Source organism: Protopterus annectens, chromosome 8.part1 (genome assembly GCF_019279795.1).
Source record: "Protopterus annectens isolate FY-2018-M chromosome 8.part1, PAN1.0, whole genome shotgun sequence".
Taxonomy (NCBI): Eukaryota; Metazoa; Chordata; order Ceratodontiformes; family Protopteridae; genus Protopterus; species Protopterus annectens.
In genome coordinates this window covers 496,344,035-496,368,371 of record NC_056742.1, presented here as the reverse complement: position 1 = coordinate 496,368,371, position 24,337 = coordinate 496,344,035, and the positions used below count along the sequence as shown (strand labels likewise).

At 38.9% G+C, this 24,337-nt stretch overlaps 1 protein-coding gene across 1 annotated transcript in view; it reads left to right on the top strand.

The window, feature by feature from the left end:
• LOC122810164 (cadherin-4-like) overlaps window positions 1-16,114 on the top strand; it is a 368,858-nt gene extending 352,744 nt beyond the window's left edge. Inside the window, exon 10 of the mRNA XM_044081642.1 lies at window positions 15,813-16,114. Coding sequence (XP_043937577.1) covers window positions 15,813-16,114 — 302 coding nt within the window. The remainder of the gene's footprint in view (window positions 1-15,812) is intronic.
• The last annotated feature ends 8,223 nt before the right edge of the window (window positions 16,115-24,337 follow it).

Here is a 24,337-nt window from a genome sequence, read left to right as displayed (position 1 = left end):
GCAGAAGATTGTGGGTTCTACTCCCACAGTATGTAGATAGATTGCTGATACTATACTGTGTTGTACTTTCAAAGGGGGTGGATGCTGCAGTCCTGAGAATGTTCTCTTTGGCAGAGATACCTAGTAACTATGAAACTGTTATCAGTTTGCCGTTCATTTCCTATTGCAATATTACTAGTTTATTATTTTTTTAATTAAATATAGGCAATTTATTCCACAAGGGCAACAGACACTTTATTTGTAGATGAAACAATGAAATACTAAGTTGTTTGCTAGCAGCAACCTTTTCATTAGCTACAAATCTCTTTAATGTGGAATTATTTAGATGACTTTTACTTCTGCAGAGATTGTGCATATTTACTGATACTGGTGGATTGTAAAAGTTTGAGTAGACTTTTATGATGGAAATGTTCTGAACTGGGCAGTTTTGTCATCACTGGTTCATGCATTTTGTTTCATTGCTTACTGGAAAAATGTTCAAAACAATAGATTTAAAAATGCATTCTAACAAGTGTGCTATATTATACAAGGAATGTCATTTAATACAATAAGGAACGTGTATCAAAGAACACATGTATGTTTCTTGTGCAAGGGGCATATGATTTGAAAACAGCCCAGAGGTAATCTTTATCTGCCACTGGCCAGATGCATTTTCTTTGAATGTGAGTTTCATTGCTGTTTTAATGAATGTGAGTTTGAAGGGCAGAGAAGTTTTAATGCTAAGTCTATTTTCATTGTGAGACTGTATTGCTTTGTTTAGCAGGTGTCTATTAGCGTTTGTGCCATGAAATGTAAAATAAAAGTTTTAAATGAAAAACAAATCATCATCTTAGAAGTAAAGCAGTATGCACATAACATTGTTTATGGTAAATGGGGAGAAATAGCCAAGTAATGGGACATTGGAATGGATGCAGTGGGGATGGCTGTGTATTAGGGGCCCATTTCAACCATGATTTTGTGAGGGGGGAAGGGTGACAAACTCAAGCTACGCCACTGATCAGTAGGCCATGGAGAATGACCTTTGGAGGTCTTAGCAAACTATAATATTCTTTTGCTAAGTTTAGAATATTGCCTACCATTAAATGCCCTACTTTTACCATAAAACCCACATATTGCAAGTCACCAAAAACAAACTCCTAAGGTTCATAATCATCTCCCTTCCCAGTAATCATCACTGCTACACATTTCAAAAACAATGGTTACCATTTACTACAGAGTCTGGGCTGGGGACATATTTTGGTTGCCTGTTCTTCAGTTTGTGTTTGAAAGTTGGTATCCCACAATTCCATCGAAGTGGGTGGGTTTGCATAATTATGTATGAAAAATTTTATGTTAATCAGTATACAGAATTGTACCTTTTTTCATGGGCCTTTGTCCAGATTTTGATGTTTGAGAGGTATGGTCTCCCCAGAGAAGGAGAGAGACATGAACATTTTCCACTCTGTTATTGCTGTCTCTCTCCAGAAAGCTCCTCCCCCAGGGGTGTGAGTATGCTCCATTTCATCAATCCTGGCTCTTCCTTCTTCTCCTCAGTAAGCTATTCCATTAGCCTTCAGATAGGGGTAATCATGTTCCATCGCATCAGTCTTTTCTCCTCCTCCCCTTTTGTAAGCTCCTCTCCTTCCCCAGAGACAGATGACCAGGCTGTAGTCTCTCATTGCTGTCTCTACAGCCAGCTCCTACCCTCATCAATCCTCTCTCTCCTCCTCCTCCTCAGTAAGCTCCCCCATGAGAGATGAGAGCACCCATCACCACATCATTCTTGTCCCTGTCCAGGCTGCTCAGTCAGCAGCCGCGATACTAATGAAAATGTAAATGGAAGCCAACAGAGTTTATGTAAAGAACTTCCTAGTTTTGAGTGATTTGTGTCAAAAGGATTCCAATGAGAGGCCAGATTCGAGAACTGATATGGTAATGCCTTTCCCCAAAGTAAGGTGAAATTCCTCATCGTGACATTTTGGGGGCTGTGTCACATCTTTTTTTAGCAGAGACAAGACTTTTTATTGAACATTGCTAGCCTACAGAATAAATGAGAGTGAAACGTTAAAGCGTATTCATTTTGTCATTCATTCTCCAATTACCCACCTATACCATTTCAGAGTAACTGGGGAGGCACCGCCTAGGATATCTCTGGGTGCAAGGCATTGCATCTAATTCTAAACAGGGCACATCTCCTCAAAGAATGCACACACCCACTTACTCACTCACTGACTCATCCAGTCGCTGATCCACCCACTTGCTAACTCACTGCATTATACATTTACTGACTCACTCACTCACTAACTGCATGTCATCCTACACTTAGTTCAGAGACATGCCATGTCTCCTTTGGTGTATCTCTGCAATGTGGGAACAAACCAAACCAAAGCAGCTGGTACAAGCCCACAAACAGACAAGGAGAGTGTGCAGATTCTACACAAATGTACTCCACTCATAATTCAACCATGAAAAAGATTTTGGGAAGAAGCCTTGGGTATTCAGTTGAATGGCTGAATAGATTGTCACAGTTGAGCAACAGATGGCAAACAACACTCCCTCCAGGGAGGGGGGTATTCTACTTTTTGTACCATGGAACACATCCTTGGTCTTTTACACTCTGATTATTTTCTGATTACACTGTGCAAGCAGGACAGAGGGGGCATTCTGTCGGAGATTTAGTTTAAAGGACTCTGAGATGATTCAGACCTGGTAATAATCATGACACCTGTGCAAAATGTGAATTTCCCCAAATATTACCTGAAAGGACATTGTCAAAAATGGTGTAGAACAAGGGTCTTAGAATAGCCCAGTTTGTGCTCCTTTATGAAATTTAAAAGATATTGTTAATGCAGACCCTTGCTGAATGAGTGGCCAGAGAGAGAGAGACAACTCCTGAGGCAACAGGTGCTCAGTATGGGACTGGAGTGCAGATGGTCCTGGGTTCAACTACAAGGTATTGCAACTCTTCTCATACTGTTGTGACATTGCAGCTTATAGAAGAAACATGTTAAGGAAAGCAGTTCTAGACTATGACATCCAAGCTCTGCTAGAAATATGTGTGCACAGAAGCAAAAGCCATGCTGAGATAAAAAAATGACTCCAGTAGGTTTACTTTCTCCATATTTGACTTTGTGAATTTGGTAAGAGATAGAATTTTGGAGGAAGTTTTCTGTGATCTATACACCACCATCATTGCTAACATTCTCTAAATTCCTGAATTGTGGAAGTTCAGTATCATATAACTTTATTGAAAGGACCTCCAGACTGAAATAGAGTACAAATGGTGACCAAGCCATGAGACTAGTCCCATCAACAGGTTTGATGTGATTCGCCAGTTTAAAACACAAAATGTAATGAATGTGTCCAAATATGAGGCACCATCTCATCCCAGAATACACTCAGTCATTCACTCACTCACTCACTCACTCACTCACTCACTCACTCACTCACTCATTTATTCACCCACTTAGGAAAATAATGTTGACAAAATCTAATCCCTCCATATTCTGGAGAAATTCAAGTCATCCTGTCAGTTTCATCACTGTTGATCCAAACATTAACTCAAGAACAACCACTTTGCCTAGGTGACTGGCCAATAATGAGGAAATATGTGAACTTATTACGAAATAAAAAAAAAATTAAATCATCCTGTGAATGGTTTGAGTTTGCACGTGTTGAATTAGCCACTGTGTAGAAGGAGAACATGCCTGAAATAGATCGACGTCGATCCAAGACCTGATAAAAACCTGCGACTATAAAAATAAAGGAATACATTTAATTTCTCAAAGTATTTAATATATTATTGCTAAAGCTGTAACATGCCACAGGTTGGATGTAATTATATCTAATAATGATTTATGGAGGATAATTATTTTAACTTCCAGAGACTAAGGAAACTGCTGCTGGATAGGAAGACATTCATTCTTTTGGTGAGGGTGCCTCAACAGTGGCCTGGATAGGCAAAGCCGTGAATATGGCTCAGGTAACATGAATTGGACTAGCAGCTTAGGCACCTAATGGCAAAGGCAGAAGAGGATGGGTGTGTCTATCCGGGGGGAGAAAGCATGCCAGAAAGGTGGAACACCTGCAGATCACTGCTGGAGGCCAGGGCTTGAAGCAGTTGTTAGGCTGGAAGTGACAGGAAAGCAGAGAAGTCATGGTTGCAGTTGGGCCCAGGGCAGAAGTGTTTTCAAATGACATTCATCATTATGATCAAGCTAACCATCTTGTCTCCAGTCAGTTATCAGAAAAATGAGTGGTCATGTCTGTGACACAATGCGATAAAGCCCTGGCTGCAACTCTGATGACCTGAGATCAATAGGTGATCTATACACTGAAGGAGACAGTGAGACAGAGACAGAGAGAGAGTGTGTGTGTGTGTGTGTGTGTGTGTGTGTGTGTGTGTGTGTGTGTGTGTGTGTGTGTGTGTGTGTGTGTGTGTGTGTGTGTGTTACATTAGGCAGCAGATGGTTCAGGGGCATAAACCTGTGTCCTCAGGACCACACAGATGTTTTCTAATCCTTAATGCAAAAGTCTGAAAATACATTTGTACACAAGAGGACATAACAGGTCCTGCAGTTTCTGTGGGAAAGGTTAATGACCCATAACAAAATCCCTAAACCAGCTGATGAGGATGAAATGCCTACATTCTCAACTCTTACCCCTGCAGAAGGTCAATGGGCAAATGGTATCATGCCCCAAGAGGGAACAAATGGGTCAGTGGGGCAGCCAATGAGATGCTGGTTCATCAAGGCATAGTTAAGTGACAAAAAAATTTAAGGTATATAAACATAGCATGATCAAGTCTGCAAATATTACTAAATAATTACTAGCAATAATTATCTCACTTTCTCTTTAAAGTAATTAAAAATACCAAATCTTCTTGCACTTAATCAACTCACAATTGCTCACAACATCTTACATCAACCAGAAGATTGCCCAGCACTTATGGACCTAGTTCAGCCTTACAACACAACCCAATCCCTCTGCTCATCCAGCAAAGTACTTCTAAAACCTAAGAAATGCTTCAACTCTTTTGCTTGGTGACTCTTATTTGTAAATCAAGTTGCAAACGTTTGGAACAACATTCCCCATCATATACTACATACTCCTACTACCCCCAAATTCAAACTCCTTCTTAAAGAGCATGTAAATATTAACCAGCTCTGCTCCTGCATTCCCCTGGATAACTCTATTTTCTTACTCTTCACTCTGCCTTTACTCAGTCCTCCTATCCGTTCTCCTATGACCTTTTCTCTACCTTCTTCACTTTACTAATTGTTCCTTTTTACTAAATCTCATTACCCCCTCCCCAATTTCCTTTCCACATTTTTACTCTGCTGAGGCATAGAGCATGTATCGTATTGTTAATCCCTGAATACATTGTAACTGCATTATGTTTGTTGATTCTGTTAATAATCGTATTTCCTTTCATTTTATATATGCCGTTTAATCTGTGTATTGCTATTTCCTGTTATTCTATGTTATATTCTTCGCATTTTTTTTCTTTTTCTTGGGACTTTTCTCCCCAGGCCTCTGCTGAAATTGGACTGCTAGCCCAGTCTGACTTTCTGGTAAACAAATGTAAATAAATAAAATAAATAAATACTAAATAATACTCTGCATCCAAAATATAAATTCAACACAAATGTTCTTGATTTCAACAAAATATTGTTATAAACTAGAATTTTCGCATTCACATCTAAACAGGCATGTACTAGGTATATCAAAACAAAGATCTCAGTAAAAAGACAGAGAAAGAAAAACAGCTGTAGTGGAAACGTTATCGGGATACAGACCAAGAACAACATATCACAACCTGGGAGAGTCTTTTTGGGTCAAATTTTAATTATGGCCCTCTTTTAAATCATTATTATTATGAACAATACCTTTTTCTCATTTCTTCTGCATGGATTGGGGTGTTGCGTCAACTGCTGCCACCCCTCTTGGTTTAGTGCCACTCACCTACCTTCTTCAACAGTTATATCTGACTCTCATAGGTCTTCTCTTAAGCAATCCATCCATCTCTTGGTTGGACAAACTCATTTCTTCTTGCCTTCATCCTGTATGTCCTAAATCCTCTTCACCAAATCTTTTGCTTGGTAAAACATATGCCTGAACCACCATAATCTGTTCCCTTTGACTTTCTCTGCAATTGAAGCTATTCTGGCCTCATTTCTTGATCTAACAGTGAGCATCCTACCTCCCTTCTCAGACACTTCCTCTCCATCATCTCTAGCTATTTAAACCTGTCTGCCTTTACTGCCCAAGTTTCTGTACCATATAGTAAGAGCCGGATCATAGTCAAATGGGGCCCTAGGCAGGGATAATAGATCGGGGCACCCCAGAGCGGCCCCTCTTGCAGTAACCACCTACTCCCACAGCAGCCCTCTTCCCGGCCATTCCAGTGTTTCATTACTTGAATATTTCTCCTCAGTTACCATAAACACTGTTCATATCTGTCAGTGTGCATACAGTTTTCTTATTTACTTCTGCAATGATTACAGATATTGAAATAGAATAATACAAACACTGATACCATTTGCTAAACAGACAATACAGTCTCAGAATGAAAACACTTAGCATGAGCAGTAAACTTCTCTAACCTTGAAACTCACATTCATTGAAACGGCATTAAAACCCACATTCAAATAAAATCCATCTGGCCAGTGGAGGACTAACTTTACCTTTGGGCTGTTTTCAAACCATAAGCTCCTTGCACACATTTTTAGGGCCAGCCATCCATGTGTTCATTGAGTCATCTTCCTGATTATTTTAAATTATATTCCTTGTATAATACAGCACCACTTGTTAGAGTGTGTTTTAAATTGGTAGTTTTCAACATTCTTCTAGTAAGCAATAAAACTAAAATGTATGAACCAGTAATGACAAAACTACCCATTTCAGAAAATTTCAACATTGGAAGGCCACTCAAACCTCCGTCATTACAATCCACCAGTAGCAGTCAATAACCACAATCTCTGCAGAAGCAGAAGTCATCCGAATGATTCCACATTAAAGAGAAGTGTAACTAATAAAGAGATTGCTACTGGCAAACAACTTTATATTTCAGTGTTTCACCTACAAATTCAGTGCCTGTTGCCCTTGAAGAATGAATTGCCTATGTTACATTTAAAAAAAATTGTTAAGCTGGTAATATTGCAATAGGGAATGACTGACAAACCGACAACAGGTTCATAGTTACTAGGCATCTCATAGAAATAAGACACACTTAGGAGTGTAGAACCCCTATCCCCCCTTAAAATTCACCAAATAATCATCAATCGAAAAGGCACTGTGATCCCAGCACTCCATCTGCATGGTATGGGAGTAGAACCCACAACCTTCTGCACCAGAGGCAATTAATGCTACTAACACTGCTTTCAAATTCTACAACACAAACAGTGACTGCCATTTGCTAAACAGAATTAGGTGCACCATTGAAATTAGATTTAGCTGGTAGTGTTGTCGCCTCACAGTAAGACTCTGACTGGTTCGACTCTCAGCTAGAGCGTCTTCTGCATGGAGACATGCGTGAATGGGCGTACCTTCGTTTAAGGTTGTGCGTTAGGGCTGGCAACTCAGCATGTAAAAATCAACTGCCAATCATTAGTGGACCGGAGTTCCGCTGTGGCGACCCCTAACCAGGAAAAACCGAAAGACACAACAACAACAACATGAGCAACAGTAAACTTCTCTTCTTTTGAAAAAACTCATAATGCCTTGAAAATGCACTGAAACTTATAATTCCCCGAAAATGTACTGAAACAAACTCACAATTCCTTCAGCAGTCCAGTAGTTAGTATAGAGTATTCAGGCTCTTCTCTCCTGTAACCAAGTTACAGGGTCAAGCCTGATCAAGTTAATTGACGAACCCGCCCTCCCCCCTAACTAGGGCATTACATACCATACCTCTCAATCTCTTAGCATAAGAAATCTGGAACAAGCCTAAAATAATGGGAGAACAAAGGCCCAAAAACAGTGACAGAATTTAAATTTTGCTGTTATAGACTTAGAAAGTTGCTAGAATAACAGCATTTGTCTTAGCATGCATTTCTGAAGGAAATGAAATCTGAAACTCAAATGTATGGCATTCTTTAGTTATTTCAATCTTCAGTGATTTTCCAGAAAACCACAATTTTTATGTGCAATAGGCCAAAAATATGAGACATAAATCTGGACATTCTGCAAAAATCTGGACGGTTGAAAGATATGCAATACCTCTCGACCTCTTAGTGCAAGAAATGTGGATAAAGTCTGAAATAATGGAAATACTATTGCCCCAAAACAGGGATCATTTTAAATATTGCTCTTTTTAGTGTACCAAGTTGCTAGAATAAGAGGATTTGTGTTCACATGCATTTTCCGAAGGATATAAAGTCTGAAACTCATACATATGTCATTATTTAGTGACTTCAGTCCTTCGTGATTTGGCAGAAAACTACAACTTTTATGAGAAACAGACCAAAACTATGAGGCTAAATCTGGACAGTTGAGAGGTATGTTAAAACACACACACACACACACACACACACACACACACACACACACACACACACACACACACACACACACACCTACTTTTTCACACAGCAACACACGCACATTTTATATCTCGTATGGACAGAATGGCGAGTTTAAATCTCACATGAACACACACATATCGCATACAAGCAGAATGGCTAGTTTAAATCTCACATAAACACACACACACGCACACACGCACACACACACATACACACACACACACACACACACACACACACTTACCCTCTCTCTCAGTGGAACGGCTAATTGAAATTTTGTGTGCAAGTGCGGAATGTGTTTACATCCACTTTGGCGTTCGTGCAATGCACATATGATCCTCCTTAAAGGAGAAGAAGCTGCCTCCATGGATGTAAACAGATTCCACACTCGTGAGTGGAATTTTTATTTTTAATTCTTAATCATGGAAGCCTCCTGGCCAGAATGGGCCACCCCAGCCACAGGCCCCAGGTGACTGCCTATGTCACCTAGAGCTGGATCGGGCACTGCATACAGTAGTACTGGTCCCACCTCAGTTTTGTTTACCTTATTTTTCAGCTTCTTTGGCATTCTTGTCACATACATGACACCTGAGCCACTGTTCCATTTAGCCGAAGCCCCTGTGATTCTAGCTTTGAGATTCTCATTCAGATTTCCCTTCTCCTAAATGATTCCTTTCAGACACGTGACGCTAACTTTCTCCACTATTTTCCCTTCCATCTCTTTTAAATGGTAACCTGGTAACCTTCATATAACCAAACCAGAAGACTTGTCTCCCTCTACATTTCACTGCTTTCTCCTCATCTATTCCTTTGAAATTCTATACTGACTCATGGATAACTTTTTTGGCATGCTCCATGTACATGTTGTGTGCTGTTTTCATACTGTGTTTGTGATTGTTCCATTATTGTTATTATTTTGGTTTGTAATTGCACAGCTACTGCGTGTGTTTCCATTATTGTTATTATTTTGGATTGTAATTGTACAACTACTGCGTGTGTTTCCATTATTGTTATTATTTTGGTTTGTAATTGCACAACTACTGCGTGTGTTTCCATTATTGTTATTATTTTGGTTTGTAATTGTACAACTGCTGCGTGTTTCCATTATTGTTATTATTTTGGTTTGTAATTGTACAACTACTGTGTGTGTTTCCATTATTGTTATTATTTTGGTTTGTAATTGTACAACTACTGCGTGTGTTTCCATTATTGTTATTATTTTGATTTGTAATTGCACAACTACTGCGTGTGTTTCCATTATTGTTATTATTTTGGTTTGTAATTGCACAACTACTGCGTGTGTTTCCATTATTGTTATTATTTTGGTTTGTAATTGTACAACTACTGCGTGTGTTTCTATTATTGTTATTATTTTGGTTTGTAATTGTACAACTACTGCGTGTGTTTCCATTATTGTTATTATTTTGGATTGTAATTGCACAACTACTGCGTGTGTTTCCATTATTGTTATTATTTTGGTTTGTAATTGCACAACTACTGCGTGTGTTTCCATTATTGTTATTATTTTGGTTTGTAATTGCACAACTACTGCGTGTGTTTCCATTATTGTTATTATTTTGGTTTGTAATTGCACAGCTACTGCATGTGTTTCCATTATTGTTATTATTTTGGTTTGTAATTGTACAACTACTGTGTGTGTTTCCATTATTGTTATTATTTTGGTTTGTAATTGTACAACTACTGCGTGTTTCCATTATTGTTATTATTTTGGTTTGTAATTGTACAACTGCTGCTTCTGTTTATTCTTCTTATTCTTTTTGTTTTGTTTTGTATATCACTGCCTGAGACTGAATTTGGTCACAACTGATCAAAGCTCTATCCAGGTTAATAAATTAAATTCCTGTAACAGAAATAGGTTCATAGATAGCTACTAAGCTAGCTGCACTTGTGGGCCATTTTAGGCCTAGCCAATTTCCCTTTTACAGCTTGAATTCACCTTCCCTGTTGGACATTCGATTGGCCTTATCCTTTCCGTGGTCAATAATTATAGATTACTCCTAGTCAAAATGACTAGGAGCATACCACAGATAATCTGAGGGGACCCATGCATGATATAAAGCATTTAGGAACTGCCTCTGTCTTTTAGTAGCACACGGGACAGTCCTGGTGCAAATTTTCTGTTTTCTGTTTGTCATATGTACATCCAGGCTGTGCTTGAATATGAGCTTTGTTTTACATAGATGGAAAGTCTGTTCCAGAGCAGCGGTATCCTCTGTGAGATAAACCTATCCCTCCAAACCATTCTGTTGATGGTGCAGAAGAAATTTAGATTCCTAGACCAAATATTTCTAATTCCATTTGAATGTCAATGTGCAATAAATCCATCAGTATTGGGTTGGAGAATGCCTTGTATACCAGACATAGGTCACCTCTTAGCAGTCTATAGGATACTGAGAATAGTGACAAGGCTTTGAGTTGGTCCATATAGGACATATAGTTTAGGCCTCATATCCTTTTAGTAAGGTATCTCTGTGGATGTTCCAGTTGTTGCATGTGTCTGGACAAATACATGCCAAAGGGGGCATTAAACTCCATGATTTGCCTAATTAGGATTGATAAAGGGGAGAATGACATCTCTAGATTTAGACACAATCCATTTCTTTATAAGCTGTGCAATGTAGAAGGACTTTTTTTATAACAATAGAAACGTGTTGGTAAAAAGTTACGTCACTGTCCACATAAGTTAACAAATGCTGAATAGCTGGGTCAACTTTTATGAGCATACTGCCCATGTGGTAGTTTCCTGGGGTAGATGCCTTCCCAAACTACATGAAAATGCATTTTTTGGCATTTAGTTTCAGTTCATGATTTTGGCACCAGTTATTTATTTGGGACAGACCTTCCTGCATGATTGCTAAGCCATTTGTGGATTCAATGACTGCTCCTAGCTTGCAGCTATCTGCAGTCTTAGTCAGCCAGAGCCTTTTGGTGTTGGTTTTTATGTCGAAGTAGATGCCAAATGTGACAAGTCCCAGCACAAAGCTCTGGGGGACTCCACTGGTGACTGGTCTCTTTGTGGAGGTAACTTCCCCCATTTCAATTTCCTGCATCATATCTGTGAGTAGTTAGCAATCCATCTGGTGACATAAGGGCTTATTCTCAGTTTATTGAACTTTTCTACTGTGCCTGAGTGGGGGATTATGACAAAAACTTTAGGTAGGTAAGGTGTGAGGGGTGTACCATTTTATCTTCGTCTGCCCATTGCTTTGGTGATCTTTTGCCTTTTCTTTCTTTTTCTTATTTTGCTTTCTTGCCATTTGTATTGCTTTATTCCCTTCCTCTGTTTTGTACATCGGGATGTATTTTCATTATACTGTGTTGCAATTCTTTCTATTTTCTATTGTATATTTAAACCAGGGAAGACACCAGAGCTGTGTGTCTCATGAGTCACACAGATATTAGAACAGACCACTTAAGATAATTACCTGTGAACGGAGTGAGGAGCTAGGAACTAAATCTTGCATTTAATGGGTAAACTAAAATGTTTCAGGGCTTTACTGTATAAGCTCACTCAGATTCTGCCATATACTGCTTTGGGGGGAAAGGTTAGTTTGTTTTTCTTATATTACTTTCTTGTAATTTGTATTGCTCTATTGCCTTCTTCTATTTTGTATATTGTGGTGTATTTTATTATACTGTTTTAATTATATTATGTTTTCTACCGCATATTTAAACTAGGAAAGGGATCACAGCTGTGTCTCTTCTGAGTCACATGGAAATTACATTTTCTCCACCTTCCCACCATGGTGTTGTTATATTTTTAAACTCAACTCTCTCTCTATTTGCCCTCCCCTTATGCTAATTTGACCACATATTTTTTTCCCTCTCCTCTTTCCTTGGCTATTGTCAGTAAGCACAGAATTATCATTCTGTAAAGTGACACCCCCTTTAGCTATTTAAATGTATAGGCCTTCCCACTGTACTCCATAGAGCCAGAATACTAAGCACCCACCCCTTTCCAAATTATTGCCCAAGGGGTTTTCCAAATAAATCTTGCTCTTTTAAAATTAGTAGCTCTCCCCTTGGACTGATAAAGCTTGTGTAACCATCCCTTTCATATCTCACTGCATAGTGTACACTACAACTCTTAGGATATTAGCATATTTTTGTATCTTACCTTTAAAATCAGCAAAACCTGGTCCAAGACCATCAAATATTGGAGAACCCACATTCTGCCTCTCAGTGGTCACCTTGTGATTAGTGCTTCTGTTTTGCTTCTAGTTAGAGAAGGAGCAGAGGGCATTAATTCTTGACTGCCTCTGATTGGGCAGTGAGTGTATGTGTGGGACCTTCCTGACTGGTCTACTTACTATTCAAGGCAAATACTAGGAAAAAGCTAAAATAGGCCTACAGACCCTTACGTCATCTGGGACAAGACTCTTGGTCATTAAAGAGCCTATGGCCTGCTTCTCATCTTGGGATTGGTGCTCCAATTTTGCTTCTGGTGGAGGAAGAAACAAAGGGTCATTGTATTCTAGCAGAGGGAAGATATGGTGAGACTAGCACCAGTAGTAGCCAGGTAGTAGTCCATTAGGTAAATCCCCACTAGTTATCATTCTTGATCAAGCTAATTATTTTTTCTTTTCAGTAAGCTTCTGTCTAACCAAACTTCAGAACATCTGCCTAAATACTTCAGCCATAAGCCATCAGGGTCCAGTTTAGTAGCTCTCCTCAAGAGTTTGACAGTGCCCTGTAGCACCTTGAGTTGACATTTTTCCTGTAAAAACACCCTTGAAATTTCACCAATACCTAGTTTCACACAGGGCAATTAATTTGCAGTAACAAGCACTGCCCTGAGAATTGCGAACTTGATAGTCTTTACTTTGTAATCTCACCACAACCATCTAATAAATAAGAATAGGCTTGTTGCCATGGATATGAACTGTCACACTATCTCTGTTACCATCATGGTGGATATAGTCATCCTGAGACAATGCAGAAATTGCATCATGTTTACTGACAACCAGCTAATTCTCAAATGGACAAGAATGTGAGAGATGTATTTATATGTATCTGATATCACTTGAAGCAAAGCTCTCACATAAAAGTGCTCTTAATGTCAGTTAGGCTGTCAGTAGTACACATGCAGCACCCATCACACGCAAAACAAAGCAGACACATAATCCCACATATGCTGAGGAGCTTAAAGGTAACCTCCCTAAACCACAAAAACCTCCTAGATGAAGAACACATAAAATAATGCCATCAAAAGCCCCAAATGCAGTTTTTCAAAAGACCACCCACATCAATGCATACAGTGACATCGCATGGCGCCTCTACTTCTAAGCCTATAAGAGAAGCCACCACATAATCCAACATTCTGGTCACTGAAGACTCCATTGTGAGATACAATGAGATCTCCCTCTTATCAGGCTGAGTCAGGATAAAGTCACTGTCAGCTGCTTATCAGGAGCCAGGATCCACCACATAATGCATGCACTCAGGTCGTTGGACCACAGTTACCAGTTCTACTTAGCCATAGTCCATGTGGGTGTAAATGCCCTGAGATGTATCTCCACAGAACATATAAAGAGAGACATCGTGGAACTCTCAGAATACATGTCCCAGGCTTGTATGAGCCTAGCACTGAGCAGCATTCTACATTTTCCAAGAATGATGCCACAATTCCAGCAGAAGATGAATGATTTTAATAACTGGCTTAGTTTCTAGTGTCATTCTAAGGGAGTGCAATATTTCTCAGCGTGGAAAGAGACAATCAATGGATCACACTGCTTTGCCAGGGATGGGCTGCACCTCTCACCTCTTGGCTTTCGAATATTAGCTAAAACATAATCCTCCCCCAGAGTGCCTTTTTTAGACAATGCAAAATTGAAAATGCCTCCAACATAGCAAATCAAAACCAAGAAAATCTTAGGAGTCTAAACAACAAATTCCACTTCCTCACCCTTGAGAATGCTGATGTCTGTGCAGTCACTGAGACATGGTTTAAAGCTGGGGAGAGCACAATAGCAGTGCAGGGTTATAATGTCTTCCACACATTTATACCAGTTAATACACAGGCAGTGACCAAAGGTGGAGGTGTCATGATTTACATCAAAGATAATTATGTCTTAAGACTAGTGAAACAGGACAATGCACTTGAGCTTCTCTGAGTTCATATCACCATAGACAAAATCCTAAGAAATTCCCTTGCAAGCTATAGATCCCCCCCCCCCTCTATGACCCAGGAAACCTATAACACGTATTTAAGCCTACTGAATACATTCACCATCCAACCTAATACCATGTTCATGGGTGACTAATTATCACAGTATTAACTGGGAATAATATATGACATCAAACATGCAGGCATAGATATTCCTAGATTTTGTAAACACAAACTCCCTGGACCAGATTGCCAATACACTGACCAAGAGTGCAATCATTCTGGATCTGGTCCTCACTAATATAGGCGAGTACTGCACACCACTATTGAAATGTCCTCTCTGGTAAGATCAGACCACAAAATTGTCTCATTTGAAGTAAAACTAAAACCTGGAGCCACAGCTAACCCTAGTATGTTCAGGAACTAATTTAAGACTCACTTCCTACTAAGTGATATCATGGCAAAATTTCAAGCCCCGCTAAACCCTGCGAACATTGCTGCCTATGTGGAACTAACTGTTCACAGAAACCCTATACAAACAAAAAGAAAAAGGTGATGTTACCAGTAGCTAACAAAAAAGAAAATCACCAAAACACACTGAATGCCCAGACAGAAAAAACAAAATCTCATAAAAAACACCAGCTGGACAACCACGGCAGGAATCTTCACTTTAATAAAACAGTTTATGGATAAAAAGGACAAGCCTTTTTGCATAAAACATATGCTTCTTCAGATCCTATAAATAAATTAAAACATTACTCACTTTTAATAATACAATTCAACCAATCAAAACTGTAAACAAATTGGTGCCAAAATGACATCATAACTAATAACAATTAACTTAATCAAAATAATTTTTTGTTATACATTTTTAGTTTCCGCCCATTTAAGACAAGTTTGATACTGACTTGGTTATTCAGTCCCAGATGCTTATGTGCTTGCATCCTAAGGATCCACTTTAATTCTACTTGTCCAAATAATTATTACTATCATCACCCCTCACATTCTCTTGATTAAGTTAATTATTAGTTATGATGTCATTTTGGCACCAATTTTTTTAATACTTTTGATTGGTTGAATTGTATTATAAAAAGTGAATATTGTTTTAATTTATTTATAGGATCTGAAGAAGCATATGTTTTAAGCAAAAGCACTTGTCCTTTTTATCTATAAAATTAAAGTGAAGATTCCTGCCGTGGTTGTCCAGCTGGTGTTTTTTCTATCTGGACATTCAGTGTGCATTGGTGGTTTTCTTTTTGTTTGCTGGCTTGTTCTCCAGTGCTTACACATGGTGGATGGTAAATCTGCATCACCGGTATTGGATGTTTCCCATGAGTTGAATGAGCGAATGCGAGAGAAATGGAATAATATTACTAAATGCCATGAAAATCCACTTCTTATTATGTCTTTTGAACAAGGTACTTCTACACAACAACAAGACACTGGTGAGCTTGAGACTTTTCTAAAATCCTTAGAGATTTAGAGAATGATCTTTATAAGTTAGAACACTAAACCTGGCAGTGGTTACATCTTGAGGCATGCCTACATTTCCGCATTATACCAAGCAGCATGCGAATGTTGTGCATGCTGACTTGTGGAGATGTTCATCCAGATTTTGTCAAGAACTGGCAACAACTGAATTTTTAGACTGTAGTTTTAACTACATCAAGTTAATGTTAGAGTATTTCAAATCTTTGGAAGATCGATTGTTATTGGAAATCGAACAGCTGCATAATAATCTTCTGTTGCAGTTTCAGGGTGATATGTACACCAGTCGTATTGATAATATTTATTCTAATGTCACCCTGTATGAAATGAGGTTGAGGCAGACCAAACAGACGAAGCTAAAAAAGTCCAAACTTATATGTGGAAACACCGATTTAATAGGACACAACACAGAATCCCCAACGACTAAACACTTTCACCATAACAATGGCTTCATCAGAGTACTGTTGGGTGATGCAAACAACATTTAAATAACACATACTTTTGTCAACTAGCCAATCAACATTCAGTGGCATCATCACATCAATTTAAACAACCAAGTTACAATTTTTAGAAAAAAGTGTAGTTTGATCAAAATCTAAAATATAAAATAAAAAATGCAAATGCTTAAAATTAAATTGATGCGATGATGTCACTGAATGTTGATTGGCTAGTTGACAAAAGTATGTGTTATTTAAATGTTGTTTGCATCACCCAACAGTACCCTGATGAAGCCATTATTATGGTGAAAGTGCTTAGTCATTGGGGATTCTATGTTGTGTCCTATTAAATTGGTGTTTCCACGATTAAGTTTGGACTTTTTTATTTTATGTTCAAACAGAGAAAGTTGCAAAGAGACTTTAACGATTTCCAAATGGGAAATGTGTTTGTTTGGCCTAAGAACCTTAATGAACAACATCCTGAGAGAGGGAATGTGAACCAACAGAGAGCTGATAGAACAACGTTGGAACAGAGAGAAGAAGGGTTGCTTGATACACCTCAGCTATCTGATGAAAATATAATGCCTGATACACCAGTCAATATGGGGGAACTGAATCATGAATTAGTCATGACTTTGAACACTAATTCTTTAGTGGTCAATCGGAATGAAGGTAGTACACCTCCCCCCAATCAACTACTGTTGAAAAAACAAAATGAGAACTATGCTCAAACAGGAGCAAGACCAAAACAACCTACTCCCATTAACATGGAAAGTTTTTTACCACTTCCCGTGCAGCAGAGCAGATTGCAGTACCCTCGTTCAGTCAGAAGAGGGAGACAGAAGAGGAAAATCTCCACCGAGAAAGCTCCAGTACAACGGAGGATATGACGTTGAAGGGTTTAGTAGTGAATCTATCAAGCCACCACTTAACTGAATTTGAGCGTTCTGTATTGGACAGAGGGATAACTTTTGTTCCAGCGACTCCAGCTAGAGTAAGTGATGTTCTAATTGAGTTGAGATTATTTACAAGAAAATTAGCACTAAAGTTGTTGTTTGGTGATTCTCATGAATATCATGGTGTTGCTTATAGGAGGCCTAGTACCTTTTCACCAGTTATACCAGCTCATATTGAACATTTCGTACATGCATGCAAACAGGAATTGTTTGTGACATTAAATAACTGTAACCGTGATGGCTTTTACAACTTGAGTGCCAATGAATACAAAGCACTAGATGATTTGATGAATAATCTAGATTTGGCTATTCAGCCATCTGATAAAGGTGGTGCAATTGTGTTAATGAACAAATGTGACTATTTAAAGGCAATGTTTGATCTGTTGAATGATCCTGAAGTTTATTATCTGATAGACTGATCATGAATGAGAGGAATTATTAAATATGTGGGTGACTGCCTATATGAATTACCCATGACCATGGTAATTGATGAGAAGCTATATCAGTTTCTTCAGATGCATTTTCCAACAGTGCCCATCATCAGAGGGCTACCCAAGATCCACAAATCCTGGACAGCTCCACCTATGAGACCTATAGTTGCTGGAGGGGGGTGGGTGACTGAACCCCTATCTATGTATGTGGAGGGACAACTTAACCCTGTAATCCTATCTATTGATACTATTTTGACAGACACTACACATTTTTTACATGATTTGGATGAGTTCATCAGTAATAATGATACTACCAATGATACTGCCAATTTGTTAATGGTTACCATGGACGTTAGGAATTTATTTACCTCCATACCCAATGATTATGGTATGGAGGCTATTAGGTATATTTTGAGTAGTAATGAATACCAATCATATTATGATGCTAACTTAATCTGTACATTATTGGATTTGATTCTGAGTAATAATGTTTTTATTTGAAGAACAGTTGTATTTACAGAAATGGGGTGTCGCCAGGGGCACCCCTTGTGCTAACTCGTACACAAACTTGGTCATGTATTTTTGGGAATGTAATAACCTATAATTGAGTCCTTTGAGTAGAGTTATTAGATTATACAGATGCTTTGTAGACAATGTTTTTATTTTTTGGGAGGGAGATGTTACATACTTACTTTTATATATTGAATATCTAGAATCTACTACTAGCTTTCTTCATTTTACGGTTACCCACTCCCACATACAAGTAGATTTTCTAGATGTTTCCTTGATTAGGGATTCATCAGGTGAAATTCCCACCACTTTGTATAGGAAACCTTGTTGACAAAATGGTTTCCTATGTAGAGACATCATGCACCCTGGGCATGTATTCTCGAGTATAGTTAAAAGTAAATTTTTAAGGGTATCTATGATGTGCAATAATGAGGCAGATCTTGAGCATGAATTTGACATACTAGAAAAAAATGTTCATTGAGAGAGGATACAATAATACAACTGTTAGAGAGATACATGACACGGTCACAGCTGGCCAGTTAACTAACTATGAGCATATGATGGAAGACTCGAGTATAGCATTGCCTGGTCCCAGTCATAACCAAATGACAACAGTTGTAAATACATCAAGACAGATGGTTAGTAGGTTTAGTAATACCAGCAAGAGAAGGAAGAGAAGACAACAGACCACTTTTGTGACAAATTTCACCAGTAATAACAACATTATAAAAAACATCATACAGAAACACTGGCATAAATTAACTTTGGATAGTAAAACCACCAGTCTAATTGGAGATGTACCAAGCTTTAGCTATCAGAGCAGCAATAATGTTAAACAGTTATTATGTAATGAGGAAAGGAAAGTGGTACATAATGGTCAACGACTAGGGACCTACCCCTGCAGACACTGTAGTGTATGCAAGGTATTGACCAAAGAGCAAGTGTTTCAACATCCTACTCTAGACTTTGAATTTAAACCTAGATTCTATGCTGATTGTACCACCGTACAGTTAGTATACTTGGCCACCTGTGATTCATGTTCCTGTTTTTATGTGTACCACTCAATGACTAAGGGATAGAGTATATAAACATCTCTCAGACATGACGAAGGGTGATATTAATAATGCCCTAGCCAAAGATCAGTTGGTGTTTCCCAGGCATCAGTTCTCATTTAGAGTTCTACAGCATGTATATAAGAATGTGAGGGGTGGTGATAGTAATAATTATTTGGAACAAGTAGAATTAAAGTGGATCCTTAGGATGCAAGCACATAAGCATCCGGGACTGAATAACCAAGTCAGTATCAAACCTGTCTTAAATGGGCGGAAACTAAAAATTTATAACAAAAAATAATTTTGATTAAGTTAATTGTTATTAGTTATGATGTCATTTTGGCGCCAATTTTTTACACTTTTGATTGGTTGAATTGTATTATAAAAAGTGAGTATTGTTTTAATTTATTTATAGGATCTGAAGAAGCATATGTTTTATGCAAAAGTGCTTGTCCTTTTTATCTATAAACTGTTTTATTAAAATGAAAATTCCTGCCGTGGTTGTCCAGCTGGTGTTTTTTATGAGATTTTACCAGTAGTTGACAACGGTTTGAATGTCTCAAATTCTGATTAGTATTTTATGACCTCCTGGGTGAGACTATCTTACTATTGAATGACTGCCTACAGTGGGGCATGGATAACTCTTGATTTGGTGATGGAATGTTGGGGGGGTCCAGTTGTGAACTGGTTTAAATGCATGGGTGTACAAAATGAACATCGGTCAGGATATTGCCTGTTTCTGTCCTTCCACTCATCAGCAGTGTTACCTGGGCTTTTAGGAAGAAAGGGGCTGCTGACTGGATAGAAGAACTGGTCCCACATTGGGTTGTCTAGGTAATGGGCCATCATAAATAATCCAGTATTGCACGCATTTGGAATATATAAGCTGCTGTGTTGCTAACTTGGGACCAGTACAGGGCTAGACTTGCACTCCTACGGGCTCACCAACTGAGATATAAGCTGACATTTAATGTGGTAAGAACTGTCTTGTGGATTATGATTCCTTCAGATTTTAGACCTACCTACATAAAGTGTCTGATGGATGTCCAAATGGAACTATCAGGTTTGTGACATCCAGTAAGTAGGATTTATTACCTCCTGGTACTTGCTGACTCCAAGGACTGCAAAAAGGTAAGGAGAACCTAAGAGAAAGACCTGAGTCTTTACCTGGATCATAAGTCTCAAATCTAGATATAAAATCCAGTTATACTGAGTCAGGACTTTCTGTTGCCAGTACCGCCATGAGCATTTTCTGCCTAGCCATGTTAAAAGGTTATGTCCGCTGTTTCCCTAATTTTGTTGGAGATGTGGATGGGGGCAAAAGGGAAACTGAATGTATATTTTCTGGAACTGTTTCAGGCAGATTCCTTTTGTGGAAGTAGGAAGGAAGGAGTGAAAATGGCCTTGTTAGGTGGTACTTACTCCTGCATGTCTGATAGGCTAGTGACACAGATCAAGGTAGGTAAGTATGAGGCAGCACTAAAGGCCCTGCTTGTTTTAGTAGCAAAAATAAAAAGTACTTTAATGGGAGGTGCAAAACCAGGTGGCCTTTACAGTGAATGGCTTAGTGGACTTAATGAATGAGGCTGACAGGACAGATAGGTTACAATAGTCAGGTGGCCAAGTGAGAAAATGCAGAGTAAGCGTACACAATGGCATACAGGGCATGATCCTCAACAGACATGCTCAGGGGTGATGAGACCTGGCTGTATTCCCACGCTGGAGGCTGCACGGTCTTCTTAATGATCTAGGATTATGATCGTGGCTTTTCAGGAGAGATGAAAAAGGCAGAAAGTTGTGGAAAGGGAAATCCCCAATACACAAGATATATTGTCAAAATGCAATGAAAAGCTTACCGTGTAGCACGAGTACTTGCTATTTTTGTTTACAGCTTAGTGCTGCCCTGTGAGTTGTTGTCTTTTTGTGTGCCATGTTGTAATTTGTGTTTCAATAAATTAATTTATAAAAAAAAGAAACTGACACTAATGTGTTTGTATCAGTCCTTTCCTATCTTTGAAGAAAGGAATTCCCATCTCCACTCCCTACTCTTACAACACCAGCGCACATTCCATCAGTGATTCCCAAACTCCTCTTTATTAACACTCAGGAATGCAAGCTTGCAGCTCATCCATACCTTTGACATTTTCTCCCTGCACACTGCTGAGGTCCTGTTATATTTTTTCACTGGTTGTTCTAGCATTTGTCTATTTGTCCTCACCTGTATATGTACCAGTTTTACCTTGCCCATTTGTAATGCTCACCTTAGTGAAGGATTCATTCAGCATTTATGTATGACCACTAGCGTTCCTGACCTCCTCTCCATCACTTGTGTGTACATAGAGAAACACAATGCAAATGCATGTGTGTAAACACACACACACACACACACACACACACACACACACACACACACACACACACACACACACACACACATGCATTTACTGACTCTGCCTTTGACATCTGTCCCTTTTCTGTAATGTCTAGCCTGATGAGTATTACTATGTGTCAGAATGTATCCTGCCCATTGATCATCTCCCTGGGTGCTAGCAACTCATAGGTTCATAGATTCATTGAAATTTACTAGGCTATTGGCCCTAGAACCCTTACAAGCTGAGTCATATTTATCCAGAGTTGCCCCAATTGTTGGTGGTTAGGTAAGTGAAGTTTCCAGAGGTTAGGATCTATGGTAGTTAATAAAAATGTCTTCTGTTCTGGAGGGATATGGGCTCCACCCCAGGAGTGAATTTGTGGACACCCATCCATTGATCTAGGTGGCATCTGAAGTGGGTCAAGGAGGGTCTCTGTTTTACATGAACTGGAAGTTTGTTCCAGAGGAGTGGCAATCTCTGTGAGATCTAGCCCTCCAGCATGACCTGTTCATGTCAGAGACAAGGTTAAGATCCCTGGAGAGAGTGACCCATAAAGGTTCCTGTGTTGCCCATATCATACTTGGATAATTAGGTGGCTTCCTTGTTCACTGTGAGAGAGGGAACTCTGAGCAGCCTATCTGTCCCTGTAGGAGTGGTCCCAGCCCAGCAACATGTAGCTCATTGGCCATTTTGTGCTAATTTCTATCATTTTGATCTCCCTGGTATAAAAACCGCTTAGCGTGGTTATGGGCGGGTTTGTGCACCGCGCAGCACTGTTTAGCTGCAGTTAAACTATTCCAAGCTCCACGAAGTCTGCACTTCAGTTTTTCCCTTGAAACTTGATACACTTCAACCCAGCACTAGAAATAAGGCAATGTAAGACCGGCACTTACTAAAACTCAAACAAAACGGTACTGTTTGAAAACAAAACTTCATTAAATAAGAACAGCTGATATGCATTAACCAATTATAACTCAATTGCTTTGATTCCTTAAAGGCACCATAATAAAACATGACAACTACATAAGGAAAATGTATCCCCAACAACACATACACTAATATTGTAACCATAAAATACTGCCACACTTCGTTTACTAATTAGTAAACATTAATATAGAAAAGTATAAAAATGACAGATAGAGATTAAAAATCTGATCTGTACTTCACCTCTTTAAGCTTTTTAATTTTAGTATACTGCTGATAGAGCAGGTATCATTCAGCCCAGGAGGGTTATAGGCATTCAGCCTAACCTGCCAAACTAATTCAAGTTCTTCCAATTTTAGGGGTCTAGGACCACCCCTTATGTCATACTTTACTTCATCAATAATTATAAACTTAAAGGCATGTTTGTTGTTAGTAAAAATATGCTTGGCTAGGGTATTCTCCAACTTCTGTTTATTGATAGCATATTGATGCTCATAAATTCTGTCACGGAGCCTCCACTCCATTTTTCCTATGTAAAATGCAGGACAGAATTTGCATCTAGCCAGATACATAACAAAACAAGAACTGCAGTTGAATTTGTCTTTAAGTTTGTACTGTGTACCATTGATAGTGAAATTATTAGTAACCTCCACAAGTTTACAATAATTAACCCTTTCACACTTCCTCATGCCACTAGAATGACCTGTTGTAACACATGGTTATTCTAAGAGAGACTTTAAATTCCTACCTCTTCTAAATGTTACTCTAGGAACAGCCCCTACTTTGCTTTGGATATTTGAATTTGTTTTATATAATTCCCAATTTTTCTGCAAAATCCCCATACATAATGCATAGAATAAGTGGTGATAAAATATAACGTAATGTCTTTTGTATCTGTACTGTCCATAATGGGACTTAAAACAATATTCTCTGTGTCGTTGTTACAAACACCAGAGAGCTGGTAAAGTTTACTGTCCCAGTTATACACCTCCTCACTGCTACATTCTGTCCCAGTTATACACCTCCTTACTGGTAGATACTGTCCCAGTTATACACCTCCTCACTGCTACATTCTGTCCCAGTTATACACTGACTTACTGCTACATTCTGTCCCAGTTATACACCTCCTCACTGCTACATTCTGTCCCAGTTATACACCTCCTCACTGCTACATTCTGTCCCAGTTATACACCTCCTCACTGCTACATTCTGTCCCAGTTATACACCTCCTCACTGCTACATTCTGTCCCAGTTATACACCTCCTTACTGCTAGATACTGTCCCAGTTATACACCTCCTTACTGCTAGATACTGTCCCAGTTATACACCTCCTCACTGCTACATTCTGTCCCAGTTATACACCTCCTTACTGGTAGATACTGTCCCAGTTATACACCTCCTCACTGCTACATTCTGTCCCAGTTATACACCTCCTCACTGCTACATTCTGTCCCAGTTATACACCTCCTTACTGCTAGATACTGTCCCAGTTATACACCTCCTTACTGGTAGATACTGTCCCAGTTATACACCTCC